This window comes from Lacerta agilis, chromosome 1 (genome assembly GCF_009819535.1).
Source record: "Lacerta agilis isolate rLacAgi1 chromosome 1, rLacAgi1.pri, whole genome shotgun sequence".
Lineage (NCBI taxonomy): Eukaryota > Metazoa > Chordata > Lepidosauria > Squamata > Lacertidae > Lacerta > Lacerta agilis.
This window is the reverse complement of record NC_046312.1, coordinates 79316259-79334652: the sequence shown is the minus strand read 5'-3', so window position 1 is coordinate 79334652 and position 18394 is coordinate 79316259. Positions and strand designations below refer to the sequence as shown.

The window sequence follows — 18394 nt, the reverse complement described above, 5'->3', positions numbered from 1 at the left end:
GAAAGGCACAATAGAACTTGAAAAGCAAAGCTGACATCTTTTTACTTATTATCATCAACTTGAAAAAGAGAGAGCCTTTTATGAGTTGATATCTTTCTTAGTGCCCTGAACCACAGGGTACCTGGCGGCATGTCCTGCTGGAGGGCACGATCCCACAGCAGATGCTAGCACGCAGTTTGGCAAGCCAACAAGTCCAAAGTTCAGTCAGACTAGGTTCCTGCCTCTGCAGCTGATCCAGGGATCAGGGCACCTGCAGGTCAGCCCCTCGCAAGCACAGTCCCATGAGAGGTCCAGCGGCATCCAAGTCAAGGTCCATCAACATGGGCAGTTGAGCAGACACAGCACCTTGGCTCTGTTGCCCTTTTATACTCTGCATGCTGGTGGCAGCATCTGGGCTTAACGAGTCACATGACCCTCACCTGCTCCAGCTGAGGAATCACACACCTTCTCCCAGACCAGGCATAGGCAACCTTCGGCTCTCCAGATGTTTTGGCCTACAACTCTCATGATCCCTAGCTAACAGGACCAGTGGTCAGGGATGATGGGAATTGTAGTCCGAAACATCTGGAGAGCCGAAGGTTGCCTATGCCTGTCCCAGACCTAGCAAGTCCCACCTGGCCAGCTAGAGAGCTGGGCTGTGGGTCCTTGCCTGCCTCAGCCTCCTAGATCATCTTTCCCCCTGCTCCCTATGCCTCAAAGCCTGCCGTGATCATGGAGATGGGGGCCACTCTGGTGAGGGGTCCTGCTGCTCTGGTTTCTGTGCACTGACCCCCACCTCCTCGCCATCTTCTGTCACCCTGTGAGTACTTCCTACACCAACTTTTCCTTCTCCATCCCCAGCTTGCCCTGATATGTCCCAGTTCCGGCTACACCCCTTGTCAGGATCCTCTTCCTCCTCCCCATCATCCTACCAGTTCATGACACTTAGGGTCCATCCACACTTCTGTTCGTCCTGTGATTTCTAGTATTTTGTATCAGTCTATTATGGGTCCAAGAGAGGTGTTTTGCTTTTGTTTTTTGTCCCTCCACTTTCCCTGGGAAAACCCACTATTTACTGCTGTATTGGAACAAACGTCAATCCACAGAAAACCCTCTTCTGAACCTGGGAATTTTGTTGGGGTGGTCTGCTTCCATCTCCTTTCCTGCTTTCTGCCCCTGCTCCCGTAGGATAATTTTTTTCCAGTTGTCTCTCTAGCTTTGAGCAGCACGCTTCTGGTTTTCTCTGCATGCTTATTTTTTAATTTTACTTTTCCTTGTTTGGTGCTTGTATAAAATTGCGATCAAACGATATACGTGCAAAACGTGTACATGTTCCCCTTGTTTGTTTTGATTGGTTGTGATGGTTCCAATAACCGCTTTATTTTCTGTCTTTAGTAATATGTATTAGAAGGGTCCTTGCTCCTTTTGTGGATGACAAAGATTGCCTGATTATCCGGTTTTTTGATTCTCAGGTTCTCTGATTTTCTGACTCTGCCATGGGTGGGTGGAGCTGAAGATGGAAACAACATGAAAAGCGAACTATTGATTTCAGGAATAATGAATGGGAAAACATGGGGTTTCAGGGGTCTCTCCCCAAGTAAAATCTTAGGCAAAAATCACAAGTGGAAATACCCAGCCCCAGACCAATTTGATAACAGGGCACAGAGGTGTAGACTTTAGGAAAAGTGTGGCTGGGTGACAACTGAATTACCTTTTCTATTTGCTACATTTGCTTATTGAATGTCAAAGACACACATTGTAGCAATCCAGCTTCAGAAGTTTAAAAGGTTTTTTTGTGTGTGTGAGAACTCCCTTAAACATCTGGCTTACTTCCCTTAGGAAGTATATATTTGGGGAAAGAAAGCCAGCACAATGGCAGGGACCCCTTCCTCCTTCAGCTAACCTTGTGCTGAGTTAGCAGAAACCCGAAGCTGGGCTGGATTTCTAATTGCCTCTAAAGCACAACTGTACTGCTGTAATACATAAAAGCTACAAGGAACCTTGAACACCTGGTAAATAAGTGCTGCTGTTCCTTTGAGCAGCGAAGGGTGAGATTCTTTTTGTAGTATTAAGTTGAAGAGGTCAGGGTGGTGATAAATGGAAAACTTGGGGAGATCAGCACATACCAACCAAACTTTTTCTGGTGCCTATGCACACCTTTTACTGTCCCAAACGTTCTGCTCATGCAAGTAACTTCATGCTATAACTTCCTGCCTTAACACAAGGGTCATTTCAACAAGGAAAGGGATCTCTACCCAGTGTGTTATTTCATTTTTAAGATAATGATCTATGTACTGTGTAATTAGAACATTTGTATTGTTCTAATTTGATTTCCTCCTGCTGCTTTGCATTTTACTTAGCAACAGCAGAATGCTGAGCATTTTATGGAAAAGATAAAAGGGGCCAGGGTTTGGGACCTTACTATTTGTTAGCAATAATAATCGGAATGTAATAATAATAATAATAATAATAATAATAATAATAATAATAATAATAATTTATTATTAATACCCTGCTCATCTGAGAAAAGTTGGGTGGCAGTGGAAGAAAAGATAAAATGGGATTAGAGTAACATTCCCTCTTTCTGTAACTTCAATTTGTTTTAATTTGTTTTAATACTGAATTTTAAATTGCTGTAACCTGCCCTGAGGCCTTATTTCTGCTTGCCTGGTGGATCATTCCTCCCCACTCCATGTTGTTCTGGAGGTTCTCCCAATTTCCCCATAGCCAGTTTGGGGGGGCATGGGGGTACACGGGGAGGAGAAGGGAGAAGCCCCATTGTACTAGTGCAAGTCCTTGCATTTAATCTGCCCTCTTTGAGTTTTATTTTCTACTACATAATGAATGAGACTGTTGTTGTCTTCTGGATAGTTTCTGGAAGTTCTTGGATTTACTTCTGGATCAAGAAGGGCTAGTCTCAGAAGGCATGGAGTGAGGAGGGAGTGTGCACAGCAGAGTTTAATAAGCGATAACCAGTGTCCAGAATCTTGTTTGAAAGCAAATGAGTTGCCAGTTTTGAAAAGTGATCAGCGTCACCCACTTCTCTAAATTCAGCCAAATTCTAAGTTCAGCCACAATGCCAGTTACGGCATTTTTACTGGCAACAACTTCTAAAGAGCCTTCAAGTACTCACCATGTGCAGCACATTGCAGTAAAGGTTAGCAATTGCCAGGATATGAACGAAGCTGGCAGGTTTCTCAACTACCAAAGAGAGCTGCAAGCTGGTGTTATCACCATGTATATAGTGTACATATGGTATGCCCATGCGTTTCTTTGTTTTTCCCTATACACTAAAGCCACAGCTTCAAGCATTGTACATTTCAGTTACCCAAAGGAAGATTTCAAGAACCCAGAGATGATCTGCTAGTTATCCTCTTTCCACCAGATGTGCGGTGCAGCCTGGAAACTTGCCCCTTTGTGCTAATCCAAATAATGTGTCCAAGCTTAGACATCTGTATCGTTGAGGATATGAGGTTTTTCCAGGGCAATAATGTTTTGAAGCAGCTGGTCAAGCTGGACTCCTTATTTCCTACTAATGGAGGATCGCTGCTGTTGGGTTTTTGGCAACATTCAAGCATTTGGCTAGGCACAGCATACCAGGCATGCTGCTGACTGTTTTCAGTGGTGCGTCACATAATCCTAGACTCTGCTAACTTTCTACTTCTTCAGATTTCCTCTTTGTCTCGCCCACATCTGATTACCCACATTATGGTTAATGCCCCCCCCCCCGCCCGCCAAGAGCTAGTCCAGCAATAGTGTGTATGTGAGCAGATTGTGGGGTGTTTGCTGCTGGCACACCAATGCAACGTTTTGGATGGTGAGATACAGGCAGATGTGGAAACATGGGCAATTTAAGTGCAGTCCAGTAGCCTTTTCTATCAGACCCACAAACCTTGCCTTTCTGGACTGACGACGAGTATCTGTGTTTTTTCTCTCTCTGCCAAAAACATATTGATGTGAGCAAAAAGTATTTGCACTTGGAAGAAAATTGCTCTTCCTGAACTTCATATGTTTAGTCACAATCTGCAAGAACAACAAAGCATCTTTACTGCATCTTTTATAAAAATAATAATAATGATTTTTCTTCCTTCTCAGTAGCAACAAGCTTTATTGCTTTGTAGCAAGACTGCACAAACCCCTTGATCTTAGCTCCTTAATCAGTGTATCTTCTGTAACACTAGCACTTTAAAATAATTTACAGAACAGTTGCATAGCTTAGAATCCAGAGGTCCTGAGCTCTGCTCAGGTCCATCAGTCATAGCTCTACAGTGCCGAAGCCATTCCAAGCTCAGGCAGGGAGGGGCAGGTGAGGCAAAATGAGATTGTTCCCATTTGAGTCAATGGAAAGGGAATTAATTATGCCAGGCTCTGTCCTGACATTGATTTTTGGCATTTCTGTCTGGATCCTTGGACTGAGACGGGTTAGTCAAAATCTGGTGTAGCTGTGCCCCTCACCTACCACTCTACCTCATTTTTGGGGGATCCATGGTAAGAATTCTGCTGATGGGCAGCTACACCTTTCTGCGATACTTGTTACCATTTTGGCAGCAGTGTTTTTGGCAAGAGACAGCAATTTCCTGCTTCTGGTGGCATTGGGAGCTCTTCTGCATCGTCCTAGGACCCTACAGCTGGGAAACTGATGAGTACACCATTTTACTTTTTCCGTTCAGTTTTAAACATTGCATTATTGACACAGATGACCTTTAATGTCTAGTTCCTGCTGTTTTAAAATTTCCATTTAAGAAGTATGGATTTAAAGCAATGCAATCCTCTCTTTGTTGCCCCCCACATTCATGTTGCTATGTAGCAAATTTTACTATGCTATGTAGCTAATTTTCTTCTGCAAAGTAAGTCCATGTTTAACATCAGCTCCAGGGATTGAGGTCTTTTTGAAATACCCTGTATGTCTAATTTGTTGAGTCTGTATTCTGTTCACACATCAAACATGGGGATGTTTTACAGCTCTCTGTGAGATCCCTAACGTTTTCCTCCCAGATGGTAGCCTCTGCAGCAGCATACTGTTTCTTGCCACACATTGACAACACATGCTTTGAATTTGCCACTCTTCCTTGTTAATGTTGATCCAAGTCCCTTACCAAAGATGGATAACAGCGTCCCCAGAAATGTAGTGTCACTTCCTTGTTCATGCAGCTCTTTGTAAAAAGATACATTTTAAAATCACCACTAGTATGTCCACAGGGTAGCTGATGGATGGTGTTTGGAGCCTATTCATTTCTCAGCTGCTTTGTGTGTTTTCCTGCAAAAATTAGATAACTTGAGAGTTTTCCTTTCCTTCCTTTTCTCATGGGATTACCAGAAATCTCTGCCTGGCTTTGAGATAAGAGCCATCCTCCCAGCCAGAACTAATGCAAGATCAAGTTGCAAAAACAACCACTTCATTGCAGAGAATGGCCTTCCCAAGGTTTATTTTTTTCAAAGTATATTTTTACACTTTGTGAAGCCAGCTTGGATTCTGCTCAGCATATAGAATCCTGGACCAACATGACTGAAGTGTTAAATCAATAAACACCAGCGCTTGAGTCAGGGATAATGTTCTTTCATGTGCATCCCTAATTGTTCTGGAATAAATGCAGTCATGCACCTGTCACTCAGTCAACACTCATGTTAACTGTATTTTTAAATTGATTCTGTGCATTGCAGATTAGTCCTTGGAAGCCACTGTGCGTGGATCAGTTCTGAACAAACTTAATAATGAATGGAAATGTAAGGCAGGAGATTGACAAGCACAACGGCCAGTTTGCCCAGAATGTGCTCTTATTTAGCAATGAACTTAGCAACTCTGTCCTTAGAATTTTCTGTCCTCTGTGAGTTTGGCCTCAAATGTTGCAGGACCCAGGGCAGAGTTTTGCTTAATGCCTCCTGTATTCAACCTGTGTTTGAGGATCCCTGTTTGTTGGTAGTTCTTGTGGATGTTAGCCAGCTACAACCTGTAGTCACAACATAATGTCATAATGTCTCTTAAAAGGGGGTCTCTGGAGCAGGGATGTTTAGAACTTGCAGTACTGAAAGCCATGTCACAGAAAAGTTCAGTAGCATTGCATTGAAGGAAGAGTTAATGTATGCATGCACATGTGTGCACAAACACGCGCAAGGGGTGCTTTTTATTTTACTCACATTTTAACTATTTATTTATCCACATTAAGAGCTACTGATATTTATCCAAACAAGAGCTGCTGATATTCCTGGGGGTAAAGAGTATAAAAAGGTAAAGGAAAAGGATCCCTGACAGTTAAGTCCAGTCGCAGACGACTCTGGGGTTGCGGCGCTCATCTCGCTTTTTTCCGCGTCATGTGGCCAGCATGACCTAGCCGCTTCTGGCAAAACCAGAGCAGCGCACGGAAACGCTGTTTACCTTCCCGCCGGAGCGGTACCTATTTATCTAATTGAATTTTAGGCGTGCTTTTGAACTGCTAGGTTGGCAGCTGGGACCAAAGCAACAGGAGCTCACCCCGTCACGGGGATTCGAACCGCCTACCTTCTGATCAGGAAGCCCAAGAGACTCAGTGGTTTAGACCACAGTGCCACCCACATCCCACAGTAGAGAGTATAGCTTCCAATAAAAACAATTATGCACAAGGTTTAGCCGTCAGAGCTACACTTCCCAGCACCTTAACAAATCACAGTAACCAGGGTTGGACACCTGTGCTACATTGGCTTCCTTTACACAGGTCACTTTGTAACAAATTGCAGTAACCCTGTGAGGTGCAAGAGAGTGACTGGTCCAAAATCACCCAAATGAGCTCCGTAGCTGAGCAGCATTAGGATTTTGAACCTGCAACACTCTTAAGCATCACGCCTCACTGGCAAACAGCAGTGTGCAAGTGTTTCATTAATACAAGGAACAATTCTAGTTTCTATCCAATGATGTAAACTAGGACAAAAAAAAAATGCTAGACACATGACTGGCTCCAATAGATTTCCTGTCTTCACTTTTTCCATGCATTTGTAGGTGGAACATCCACGCCACCCACTGGCCAGAGGTGTAATAGCAGATGATCTGATCTCTGTTTTCTAGGCAAATATGTAAAGTTTCTGGGAATTTTGAAACCTTGGGAGGGGGGCAGCGGAAGAAGCATGTGTGTAATGAATATTTGAATTATACTGAACTTTTCAAAACTGTACTGTCTTTTGTTTTAAGGCTGCTTTCCTCCCATCTCCAGAGGAAGCCTCATTCAGTTCAATGAACATTATATATATATGGTGTGTATATATTTTGAAACATTCAGTAGTTTTTCAGTTGATAGAGAAGACCTGGGAATCTGAGTAAGGATGTGTTGTCCCAAAACATTGCTTAAACTTTGCTGAAACAGTTTGTCTGCCAGTTGGATTGGTTTTTCTGAAGATGTCTTGTATTCTGCAACACTTGAAAGTATTTTTCCAGCAGCAGTTTTGTGTGTGTTTCCCTCAAAAATTAGATAACTTGAGAGTTTCCCTTTTATTCCTTTTTTCAAGCAGTTCCAATTTTGCACGTTATTTTGAGGTGAAATATTTACAGCACAGGATCAACAGTGCAAGAGCTCCCCGTTGTTAGGCTTGCAGGAGCAAAGAGTTTGCCTTAGGTTGCCTATGGCAGAACAAGTGATGGTTTACTTCAGTCCTGTTCCCTTGGTCCAGGTATCGCTCTCAAGCCTGCCAGAACCACCACCTGTCACTTCTCCCCCAATTGCCAAAAAGCCCACCCAGCCAGAAGAGAAACTCCACCTGCAAACTGAATTAACCAAACTAGAAGAGGGGCCCCCATTGTCTTCAGGAGGTAAGTCTAGCTTTTCTAAGGTTGGGAACAGTCCCTTAAAAAAAAAAAAAGAATCATTATAGTTCTGACTATTCAAGTTTTCTTGATAGTGCTGAACAGAAATGAGTGGAAAAGAAAAACCTTCAGTGTCAAACATTCCTCATGTTAAGCTTTGGGCAGGGGGAAAACATTTGTGGTGCTTGCTCAGAGGGGCCATTCCATTGTCACGGGTGGGACACTTTGACCATGTTTTTTGGTATTCACACATGTGTAAAAATGTAAATATACATAAAAATTAACAACCAAAATTTAAACTATGTTCTTAATAAGATACTGAACATTTTACAAATTTTTAATTATTTTTATGGATATTTTTGACAATTTTATTAAATGTTAAAAGTGTTGTCACGGGTGGGACAAAAAAAGGACATGGAGCTTGAGATAAGTTTGATTTATGGAAAAACTCTGTGAGTTGGGAGGTGAATCAATGATAAACTCAGCATATCTGTTTAAATCAATGTTTATTGGTTACAACTATGCAATCAGGAATTAAGTTTAAGAAATTTAACGATACAAAATTAAGGAAAAAATGCTGTCACGGGTGGGACAATCATCAGAAAACTTTTAACCTGAACACTTCTGTGAAGACTACATGGGTGGACTTTTGAAAAGAAGGTCCATAAAATAAACTTTTAAAAAAATGGTTAGACTGCACGTTTGGAATCTTCCTCACCAAAGTCCAGCGCTCATCTAGCATTCTTATCAGGCTTATTTTTCACGGAATGGCCCAGAGCAAGTAGAAATGTAGGCCTCGGGAGTTAGGGTGAACTAGGCGTAGCTTTTTTAAATGCAAAAGCAGGACTGATTTTTGAAAGCATCCTTACTGCATACAACCTAAACATACCTTTCTTCTCTAGCAGTGGGCACTGATAAACAAACCACTTTCATGTTAATGGAACTGGCTATGGATGACATGGATTGCCTGGCACCTGTAAGGTCACAACTTGCCACCTTCCTACCTGTGGAACAGTTCTGCAATTGTTTTTTTTTTTAAATAAAATAAAAAAATAAAGCAACAAACACAAACTTCAATGCCCCTTGAAACATGGGCTGGAACATGTTTGTCAATTGAATCAGCATTCAGTTCATTGGTATGCAAGCGTGCAATTTCAGTTGAGTGGCTATGAGGAAACAGGTTTTGAACTACAGCAGAGAGAATGCCAATAAAGCTGCTTTTTTATGCCATATCTATCACCCCTAGTATGAAAGACATGCTGTACTCAAAGCATGCACTGAATATGTCCGCCATTAAATATCACCCATGATTTTTCAGGCTGGGACTTTGGAAGGTCAGGTCTTGTGATTAAAGTTGGGAGGGTTATAGAAAGGCACCAATAGTTGTTCGTTTATTTGATTATTTTAGTTAATTTAATGAAGAGGACACTTCTACAAATGTCATGCCTGCCAGTAGGTAGTAATACTAAAAAGAACACCCACCTTTTTACCAGAAGAACTCTTGACATCACCATCAGAATTATAAAGAAGAAAAAGACCTTTCTTTATAAATCCACTAATGTCTGACAGCGTTTTCATGTTGAATCTGAATGGCAAGCGCCTGATTTTCATTCTCTCATTTTTGCAGAAATGCAGAATTACCTTCACAACAGATAATTTACACATGCTTGTCTTTATATTTCCACCATAGTTGGAGTCAAAGGAGAAAAAGGGGACCCTGGTGAAAAAGGTGAACGTGGCACTAAAGGGGACTCTGGAGTTGGTGAAGTTCTGCCAACAAATGGTGCTAAAGGCGAAAAGGTAATGTGATTACTTGTGGCTCTCCTTTCCTGTTTTCATCCAAAAGGGACAACGTTTTTATTGTTGATACCTAAAGGAATAGAGTCTCACCACCACCCTCTTTTGCATCACTTACTCCCTGCCTTGAGCTTCGCCTCCTCTCAGATGCCTTCATTGTTGCAGAAGTCACTGTGATTGGAGTTTCTGAGCATTTTGTTGGGCTGGGATGAGCGGCGTTTTGCTCTTTCAGAATGAAGGGAGGAAAACGTTATTTTTTTAATTTATTTTTTGCATGTGCAGTGAAGTGACTCTTCACCAAATCTGGTCGGTTTGTAAACGAACTTGAGAAGGTCTGCTGTAATCCTCATCCTGCTGTGATTCTCTCTGAGTTGTGGATGGGTGGAGGAGAGAGTAACAGTAACCTTTAGAACAAAAGCCTTCAGGAAGGAAGAAACCCAAGGAGTCCTGGTACTGCCATGAAGTGGGATTGGAGATAATCAAAATTATGACCCCTGCTCACCTTCTGCTGCTGCCAATATGTGAAATCATTTCCCACCGCCAGCACATTTCTGCTCTCTCTTTCATCTTTCAATCATGTTTATGCTCAAGACATAAATCTGGAACAGCAGAGGACAGTTTTCTTAGTGTTAATTGCTTGTGCAGTGGAAAGACACAAAGCCTACTTTAGCTTTCTTCAACCTGGTGCACTTCAGGTTGGGGCTGATGCAACTGTAGCCTGAAATATTTGGAGGACACCAGGCTGGGGAAAATCTAGCGTAGAGTGTGGTAAGAGGTGAATATTGAAGTGTATGAACCAGGAAGAAGGAGGCTTCTTATGCTCATCACCCACTAATGCTCCCCCTTTTTGAAAGAGATGCTTCTTGCAACCCTGTACTATGAACTTTCCTTTTTTAGGTCTTGTAGAAAACTTAACTTATGGGACGTCAGGTGTGGATTGTTTGTTCATGAAAAAAACATATCAATTAATTCATCCTTTGTCACAGAAATGACCCCTGAAATAATTTCCTTTGCCACAAAAGGAAGTTTGATTGTCAGTGGGTGTTTGTTCCTAAAACAGAGAGTTCAACCTCAATTTGCTATGTTTTGCTATACTGAAAAGCCTTGTTTGTTTGTTTGTGTGTGTTTGTTTTTGCAGGGAGAAAAAGGAGAGCTGGGTGTTAAGGTGAGCCCAGCTGCTGCATTGTTTGCTTTTTAAAGCGGTTTCATGTGATGATAATTTATTTAGGTGGATTCCAGGTATCCCATACACTAATAGTGAACTCATTCTCAGAGTGGGGATCGTTATATAGCCAAAACAGCACCATCACACACAAGCCATAATCTGCAAAGTAGCCCATTGGGAGCTGAATGTGCTTAGTAGCCATGGGGCTCTAGGTGTGTGAGAGAGAACTGACAACAAGGTGGAGAGGAGGAATGGAATGGACCTGAAGAGGGCATGGCTGGCTGAAACCCTGAGCAGAAGCATTCATCACTGCAACACTTTATTGCAGGTCCCACTTGGATTTTTTTAATGTGAATTATAAGCTCATCAATATAGAAATATAGGCAGCTGTGCCTTACACAGTGTCAGGCCACTAGCTTGGTATTGTCTATATGGATTGGCAGTAGCTCTCTAGGGGTTCAGACAGGCATGCCAGAGATTGAAACAGATGCTAGTTATAACAGAATGACATCCTGCCAGTAATGCACCCCTAAGATTTATGTAAAATAGTGAATATCCCAAAGATTTTACTGGTTGTAACTCCAGAGCAAATATTTTACTGAATATAACTTTTTAATGTTTTATTATGGTTTGTATATATGTTGGAAGCCACCCAGAGTGGCAACCCAGTCAGATGGACTGGGTACAAATAAAACCATCATCACCATCATCATCTGGTCTCTTAACACTCATTGGCGCCAAATAAGCAATTGCCCAGATAGTGCCTTGTGGTCTGAGTGGTGGTTTCTGATGCAGTAATGTCTGCACTAACAGAGAACTGGAGCCAGGATGCTGATGCACAGCCTTATTCTAGAAGATGGTGTGCAACCAACACACCTTTGTGAGAGTTCCTTGGCTTCTTGCGAGATACCAAGGAATGGAGATGAAACTGCAGCTCTCCCTGTCACTCACATGCGGGGGCCCTTTAAGGAGCTGTGTTGCAGCTGTTTTGTTCTCTTGCCACCCAAGGTGGTGGTTGGACAGGATGGCAAAGCAGCATCTGGACCGGCCCCATATGGGCAGAAAGGGTGTGGCACTTAGCAGTAATGAATATCATACTGCTCATCTTTCCTTGAAAATTACATATGTTGCTTTTTCTGTTAGTGTGCATAACTGTATGTGCTATGGATATCTGTATTTGCAATATGGCAATTGTCTGCCGTAGGACGATATATCCTTGCTCCAAATACCTCCTTATCTAAAGCACTGCTGGTGTTGAGCTTTCCAGTAGCAATTATATTGAAGAGGATAGGGATTTGTGGCTGGAATAAAGGGTGGGGGGATGTACATGAATACTAGCAGAGAAATACTTTTAAAGAGAGGAAAGCAGGAAGGCCTTGGTAGTAAAGGGGGTCATTGAGTCACATATGGCAGATGCCCACTTCTATATTCTCATGAAGAAATAGTATCTGATTGCTTCCATTTTCCGTATCTCTCCCCCCCCCCCAACCATGTCTAGGGAAATGCCGGCTTTGGATATCCAGGCTCGAAAGGACAGAAAGGGGAGCCTGGTGCCCAAGGGTCTCCTGGCCCTGCTGGGCCCCCAGGCCCTCCTGGGACCATCGTGCAGCGCCCTGACGGTTCTGTGGTGGAGCAGGTTGCTGGGCCTCCAGGACCCCTGGGGCCACCAGGGCTGCCTGGGAAAGATGGCTTGCCTGGAAAGGATGGGGAGCCTGTAAGTAAACCTTTTTTTTTTAAAGGTAATGTCTGGTTTCAAGTGCAGGGTTTGTGTTACAGAGGAAAAGGGCTTGTTCAGATATGCAAACCACTTGCACTCTTTGAATCCTTGCTGTTAAAATAATGGCCCAGTCAATGCGTCACAGTAAACCATGGTTTATTGGTAGTTGAACTACCAGTTAATGGTTTACCAGGCAGATGGCACCTTCTTTGCTCTTTCTGTAATATGAGCAGAAGCAACAACCACAATTCCCGTTCTGGTGTCATGTTCAGGTTAGGATTGTAACTTGTTTCATTCAAACAAATAATGATTGGTAAGCCAAGAACAAACCTTGACTTCATGGGCTGGAGCAAAACAAGCCACAATCCCCAGCTGAGATGTATCAGAAAAGCAGGGACTGTGATTTGTTGTTCTTGCTCATCTTAGGGGCGGAGTGAAGCAGGAACCATTTCACAGTAAACATACCGTAATAAACTTTGATTTACTGTGATCTGTGAAAGCAGCAAATGCCTAAACTGCTGGTGTACGGCCGACTTATGAAACACCTCTAGAGCTGCAGGTGAGATCCCCTGTACCAGACTCCCAGATGGTATTTTTTTTAATGGAGATTTCAAAATGTAAGTAATTCTCACCTATGAGAATTAGCCATCAATCTTTCACACATTATTGAGTTTGTTTTCTGCGTAATGTTCTCTTTAGGAAAAATTTATCCTGCTTTTTTGATTGCATACTCTGTTCCCCTGCATGTGGTTGTGTGATCATTGCCTTTCACGGTTAGTTTCCTCCTATTTTTTTTTTAATGTCTTTTTTACTACCTTATCAAAGCCACCTCAAATAATTCCTTCCTCATTCCCAACCATATTACAATGGGTCACTTCGCCCATTGTTTGCTTCCTTCTTCAGCAACCTTCTTTTTTCAACAAGCCCTTTAAGTGCAGATTTTCATAGCCTGCAGTTTGCTTTTGTACTGCTAACTATTTTTTAACCGTTTCTATATACAGAGTTGTTTTTTAAATGTTTGAATTGTTTTTCATTGCTTTTACACTTCCTTGTTTTATGGTTCTAAATCTTTTATTTGTTTTATAGTTGTATATTTTCTTACTTTAACCTGCCCTGGAACCTTCTGGTGAAGGGCAAGTGTACATGTATATTTTTAAAACCATTTGAAAGTCCTGACAGGAGGGATTTTTCCTATGTTTCATGGGGTGTTTATGGCTTTAGGGTTGCCTTTCCCGAGGGGCGGAGCAAGGGGAGCGGAGGGCAGCCTGCCCCGGGTTCCAGGGGAGGGGGGGGTGACACTTTGGCCGGCCCCCCTACGCCACCTCACCAGGCGGGCCCCGAGAGGGCCATGCTGCCATTTCCCCCTTTCAGCAGCTTTTTTTCGGCGCGAGGGGCGGACCAGTGAGGAGGGGGTGCCATGCCAGTGACAAGCGTGACCCCCTCTCCTCACTGGCCTGCCCCTCATGCCGAAAAAGAGCCGCTAAAGGGGGGGGAAGGGAAGCAGAGCAGGTGCGTTGAAGCGCCTGCTTTGCTTCCCATTTCCCCCCTTTCAGCGGCTTTTCATGTGCGTCGTGCCCTGCCCCCAGGGGGGTGCCTTTGCACCGCTGCCCCAGGCAGCGCAGAGGCTTCCTCCGCTGCTGCTTTCCCAGCAGCTGTCTCAACCCAATTTCTTTGTAAGTGCTGAAGAGGTACCAAGAAAAGTAGGCCTGGGACTTGGGGCAGCTTGAAATGATAGCTGCTGAATTACAACTTTGTAGAAAATGTCTGGCATTTGCTAACCTCCTACATTTTATTCTTACTAGGGAGATCCTGGTGAGGATGGTAAACCAGTAAGTTCTGCTTTTTTGTCCCTCAACTTTTCAAGATAAATGCCTCAACTGGTATAGTTGTAGGGAAATAGATTTAACTATAGTGCTTTCCATAAAAAAGTAGTTTCTCTCTTCTCTTGCCTATTTTGGAGTATAGAAAAATAATTACAGTTCTTGGAGTTTCCCTTTCCTGAACCTTGAAATCCCTGTTTGGAGTTTTTAATTATTTGGTGGAGACAAAGTGCCTGTGTAACATTAACAGTAACCTGATCATAGTTTAAAAATAATAATTAAAAAATGAAAAATGAAAATGAAACAAAACTATTTTTTTAAAATAAAAATGTTTTAAATGTATTAATATTTTATACAAATACTTTATTGCATCATTTTCAAGCATGTCTGTGTATGGTATTTTGTCACAAATGTTTGTTTATAAGATGTCAAAATAGTTAGTACATTGTAAACTAAGCCATCAACATGAATGGTGTGTGTACTGCTTCTTATCAGAAACTTAGTTTTATCATCTGCCATGGTTGCTTAGCTGAGATTCCTGCATTGCAGGGGGTTGGACTAGATGACCCTCAGGGTCCCTTCCAACTCTACAATTGTATTATTCTATAATCTATGATCTTAAGCAGATTTTCTTAATGTAGAGCCCAGGTGGCGGGTGCTGTTCCCCAGAAGGCACTTCATCTTGGGGTGACTTTCAGCTGCCTTGCACAGTGGCCTGTTTTGCATGTCACTAAAACAAATTGGGAAGGATTTTGCAGCTGTTTTATTCCTCCACAGACCTATCTGCAGCCATGATGTGCTGTTAGCCAAATGGGCTTAGAGCATCATTTGAACCTGGGCTTGTGGTTTTCTCTAGATTAATCATGAGCTTGTAGCCAAGAAGAAAACCTTGTGTGATGTGTGAACTATAAACATGTTTTAGATGCTTCTGTGTGGCTCTTGTAGGATTACCCAGACGCCATCAGTTCCCTGACTTATTTCCTTTGCAGGGTGATGTTGGCCCTCAAGGATTCCCTGGGACGCCGGGAGAGCCTGGCCAGAAAGGTGAAAAGGTATGAGCTTCCGTCACATGGGCATATTCTGGTATCATTGAACTCTCAAGTTCAGCAGCCATTGGTGTTTTCTGAGCAGATTTCATTTGTGGCTGCTTTGCGAAAGTGTGGCCAATGCTCTCAGCTCTGTCATTTCCTTTCTTCATCTAGGGTGACGCAGGCATTGGTCCAAGAGGTTCTCCTGGGCCACCAGGACCACCTGGGCAACCAGGATTCAGTTCAAAGCTGGACAAGTTGGTGAGTCCCAGATACCCACAATAAGTGCATGAGAAGAAGCCATTCTCCTTGTCACTGCTACCTCTGGTTGAAGCTGTCTGGTGTAGCTGTTTGCTTTCCTCTGAAGCCACATTTCACCCTTCCCTCTCTCCCCCTCTCTCTTCCTTTATTTAAATATTTATACACCACTCTTCCATTAAAAAATAACAAGTCTGTGTGTGGCATAATTTTTTATTGTATGCATTAATTTTCTGAGCATGTTTTCTTTTACATCCAGTGAAAAACATTTTATTTGCCCAGACCTTTGAAGAGTTTATTTTTCATGCTGTATTTGTTGCTGTATTTATGATCTTTTTTTGCTCTTAAATATTGTACTGCTTTTACCAATGTTACGTTTTATTGTAAGAAGTGCTGTGAGCCCTTGTAGGCTGAACAATTGAATAATAAATGAAAAAATAAATACTAGGCAATTAGAGAGAGAGAGAGAGAGAACTTTACTTTCTCAATTATCAGAACACCCTTGAGTATGACTCTCTCATTCGGGATAACCTTAACTCCTTACACTGTTAAACTCGCAGCAAGGAAGCCAGAGTTAGGCTTGAGTCATGCAATTCTTTACTCCAGTAGCATTTCTCATTGGTGTGCTTATAGAACAGTGTGCTTTTCTTCCAGACATTTATCGATATGGAAGGCTCTGGTTTTGGAGGGGATTTGGAAACCTTACGTGTAAGTACCAAAAAGCGGTGTGAACAGGTGCTGCATTCAGAAGGGTTTCTTCTGGGGAGGTGGTGTAGGCATGCTCCTCAGAAGTTAACTTTGTGCCACAAATGCTCTCTTATATTATATGTTCACACCTGATTTTGAATCCCATTTGTTGTGTTTCAGGGCCCCAGAGGACAACCTGGGCCCCCAGGACCACCTGGTGTACCTGGCTTGCCAGGACAACCTGGAAGAATTGGGACAGATGGCAGTGACCTTCCAGGGCCCCCTGGCCTCCCTGGAGTGCCAGGTAGAGATGGCAGCCCAGGACCTCCAGGGCCTCCTGTAAGTTAAAGAAAATGCGGGGAATGAATAATTGAGGATGGTATAATGCGAGTCTGTCTCCAGAAACTGCCCCAGCTCCCAGTATTATGGGGTTTTGGCTTTGGTTGTCAACTCTTCGACTGCAGTTTCAGAGGCATGGATAGGGGTGGGAGCCTTTGTCTGCTGCTTTGTTGTGCTCCTGTGGGGTTGCTGGAGTTATGCGCTAAGTAAAGGCTTGCCAGGTGTTGCCAAACCCTTAAGGTTATTGCACATTATTGGATTCCTGTATTGTGTTAGCAGCATTTTCAGGGAGGTAACCTGAAACATGGTCTTGATTAATTGGATGCATATGAACTTTAGGCTTCTGTTCTGCTGCTTTGGGTCACAGATAGTCCTATATACCGGTATGTGTGAGCATCACCAAAAGCTGAAACTGTACCCCAGATATAAGCATTAGATATAATGATGTGACTATTGCACAATCTTGTAGCCAAGAGTTGCAAGTATGACAGTCTAAACTAGTAGCTTGTGGCACACAGGGCAGTCTACTTTTCCTTGGGGGTGTGTGTGTGTGTGTGATATTCTGTCCCAAGTTGCTTCTCTGCACAGTTCCAAACAATGGAGCTTATTTTATGAATAAACACACACCTGGAGCATCACAGGGAGAAAAGTGCTTTGTGGACACACCTTGGGAGTGAAGAAACAGTGAGCAAGGGAAAGGTTTCACACTGAGAGCCAGTGTGATGTAGGGGTTAGAGCGTTGGACTAGGACCTGGGAGAGCAGCGTTCGAATCCCTACTTAGCCATGAAGCTCACTGGGTGACTTGGGCCAGTCATCATCACTTAGCCTAACCCAGGCATAGGCAAACTCGGCCCTCCAGATGTTTTGGGACTACAACTCCCATCATCCCTAGCTACCAGGACCAATGGTCAGGGATGATGGGAACTGTAGTCCCAAAACACCTGGAGGGCCAAGTTTGCCTATGCCTGGCCTAACCTACCTCACAGGGTTGTGAGGGTGAAATGGGGAGGAGCTACTTGGAAGAAAAAGGTGATATATAAATGTAATAAATAAAATAATAAAACACACACACACACACTGCAGTCTTTCCAATAAAAATCCAACACATACCCCCCTGCAAAAGTTGCTTCCAGTGGAAAATAGCTTTCATTCTTTTGGTACACAAAGACGTGTACAATACGTAGTTCTGTTTACAGGGAAGAGAGACGGTATCCTTTGACAAGGAATGGGCATGGGGTTAATGGGTGCAAACTGGCTGATGGCGGCTTTTAAAACAACTTTCCTTTTCTAATCTTTTCCAGGGCCCTCCCGGTTCTCCAGGAAAAGATGGGATAGCTGGCCAGCCTGGGCTGAATGGAGCTAGTGTATGTATATCTCTCTCTTCACAGAGCTATAATCCTGCCTCAGCAAGCCTGAGAAAATAGGCTGCCTCTGGCTTGGATTCAGTAAAAAAAGAAAAGCACATTCACACTTCTTTTCCTTTGCTGTTTCCAGGGAGAACCAGGAGAACTAGGCCTCCCAGGAGCACCTGGACCTAAGGTAGAATAGCTCACTTTCTGGGTACAGTACAAGGACAAGACAGAGTAATACTGAGGTTGTCTTCTCTCATAGGTGGCTCAGACATTTGTTCTTCTTTTCCTGCTTCTCAACCTTCCTATTTTCCACTTACTTTCCCCCACCTAACTAGAACACTCTGCATCCTATTTCCCCTGATGTGTTAGAGATGCTTTCTTACTACTACAGAGCCCCATACAGGGGAAGACAAAAAATGGAGGTAACATCTCTGCGCATGTGTTTGTGTGGCACAAAAAATGCAGTCTGCTATGTGTGCAGAG

General features: G+C 43.1%; 1 protein-coding gene across 4 annotated transcripts in view; it reads left to right on the top strand.

Annotated features, from left to right (window-relative positions):
- The window catches only part of COL18A1 (collagen type XVIII alpha 1 chain), a 148952-nt gene that overhangs the window by 104519 nt on the left and 26039 nt on the right, over nucleotides 1–18394 (top strand). For all 4 annotated transcript variants that reach the window (XM_033157617.1, XM_033157600.1, XM_033157590.1 and 1 more), the window contains 11 exons: nucleotides 7615–7753; nucleotides 9438–9547; nucleotides 10683–10709; nucleotides 12208–12423; nucleotides 14229–14255; nucleotides 15236–15298; nucleotides 15449–15535; nucleotides 16187–16240; nucleotides 16400–16558; nucleotides 17861–17923; nucleotides 18054–18098. In XM_033157617.1, the coding sequence (XP_033013508.1) occupies nucleotides 7615–7753; nucleotides 9438–9547; nucleotides 10683–10709; nucleotides 12208–12423; nucleotides 14229–14255; nucleotides 15236–15298; nucleotides 15449–15535; nucleotides 16187–16240; nucleotides 16400–16558; nucleotides 17861–17923; nucleotides 18054–18098 (990 nt within the window). The remainder of the gene's footprint in view (nucleotides 1–7614; nucleotides 7754–9437; nucleotides 9548–10682; nucleotides 10710–12207; nucleotides 12424–14228; nucleotides 14256–15235; nucleotides 15299–15448; nucleotides 15536–16186; nucleotides 16241–16399; nucleotides 16559–17860; nucleotides 17924–18053; nucleotides 18099–18394) is intronic.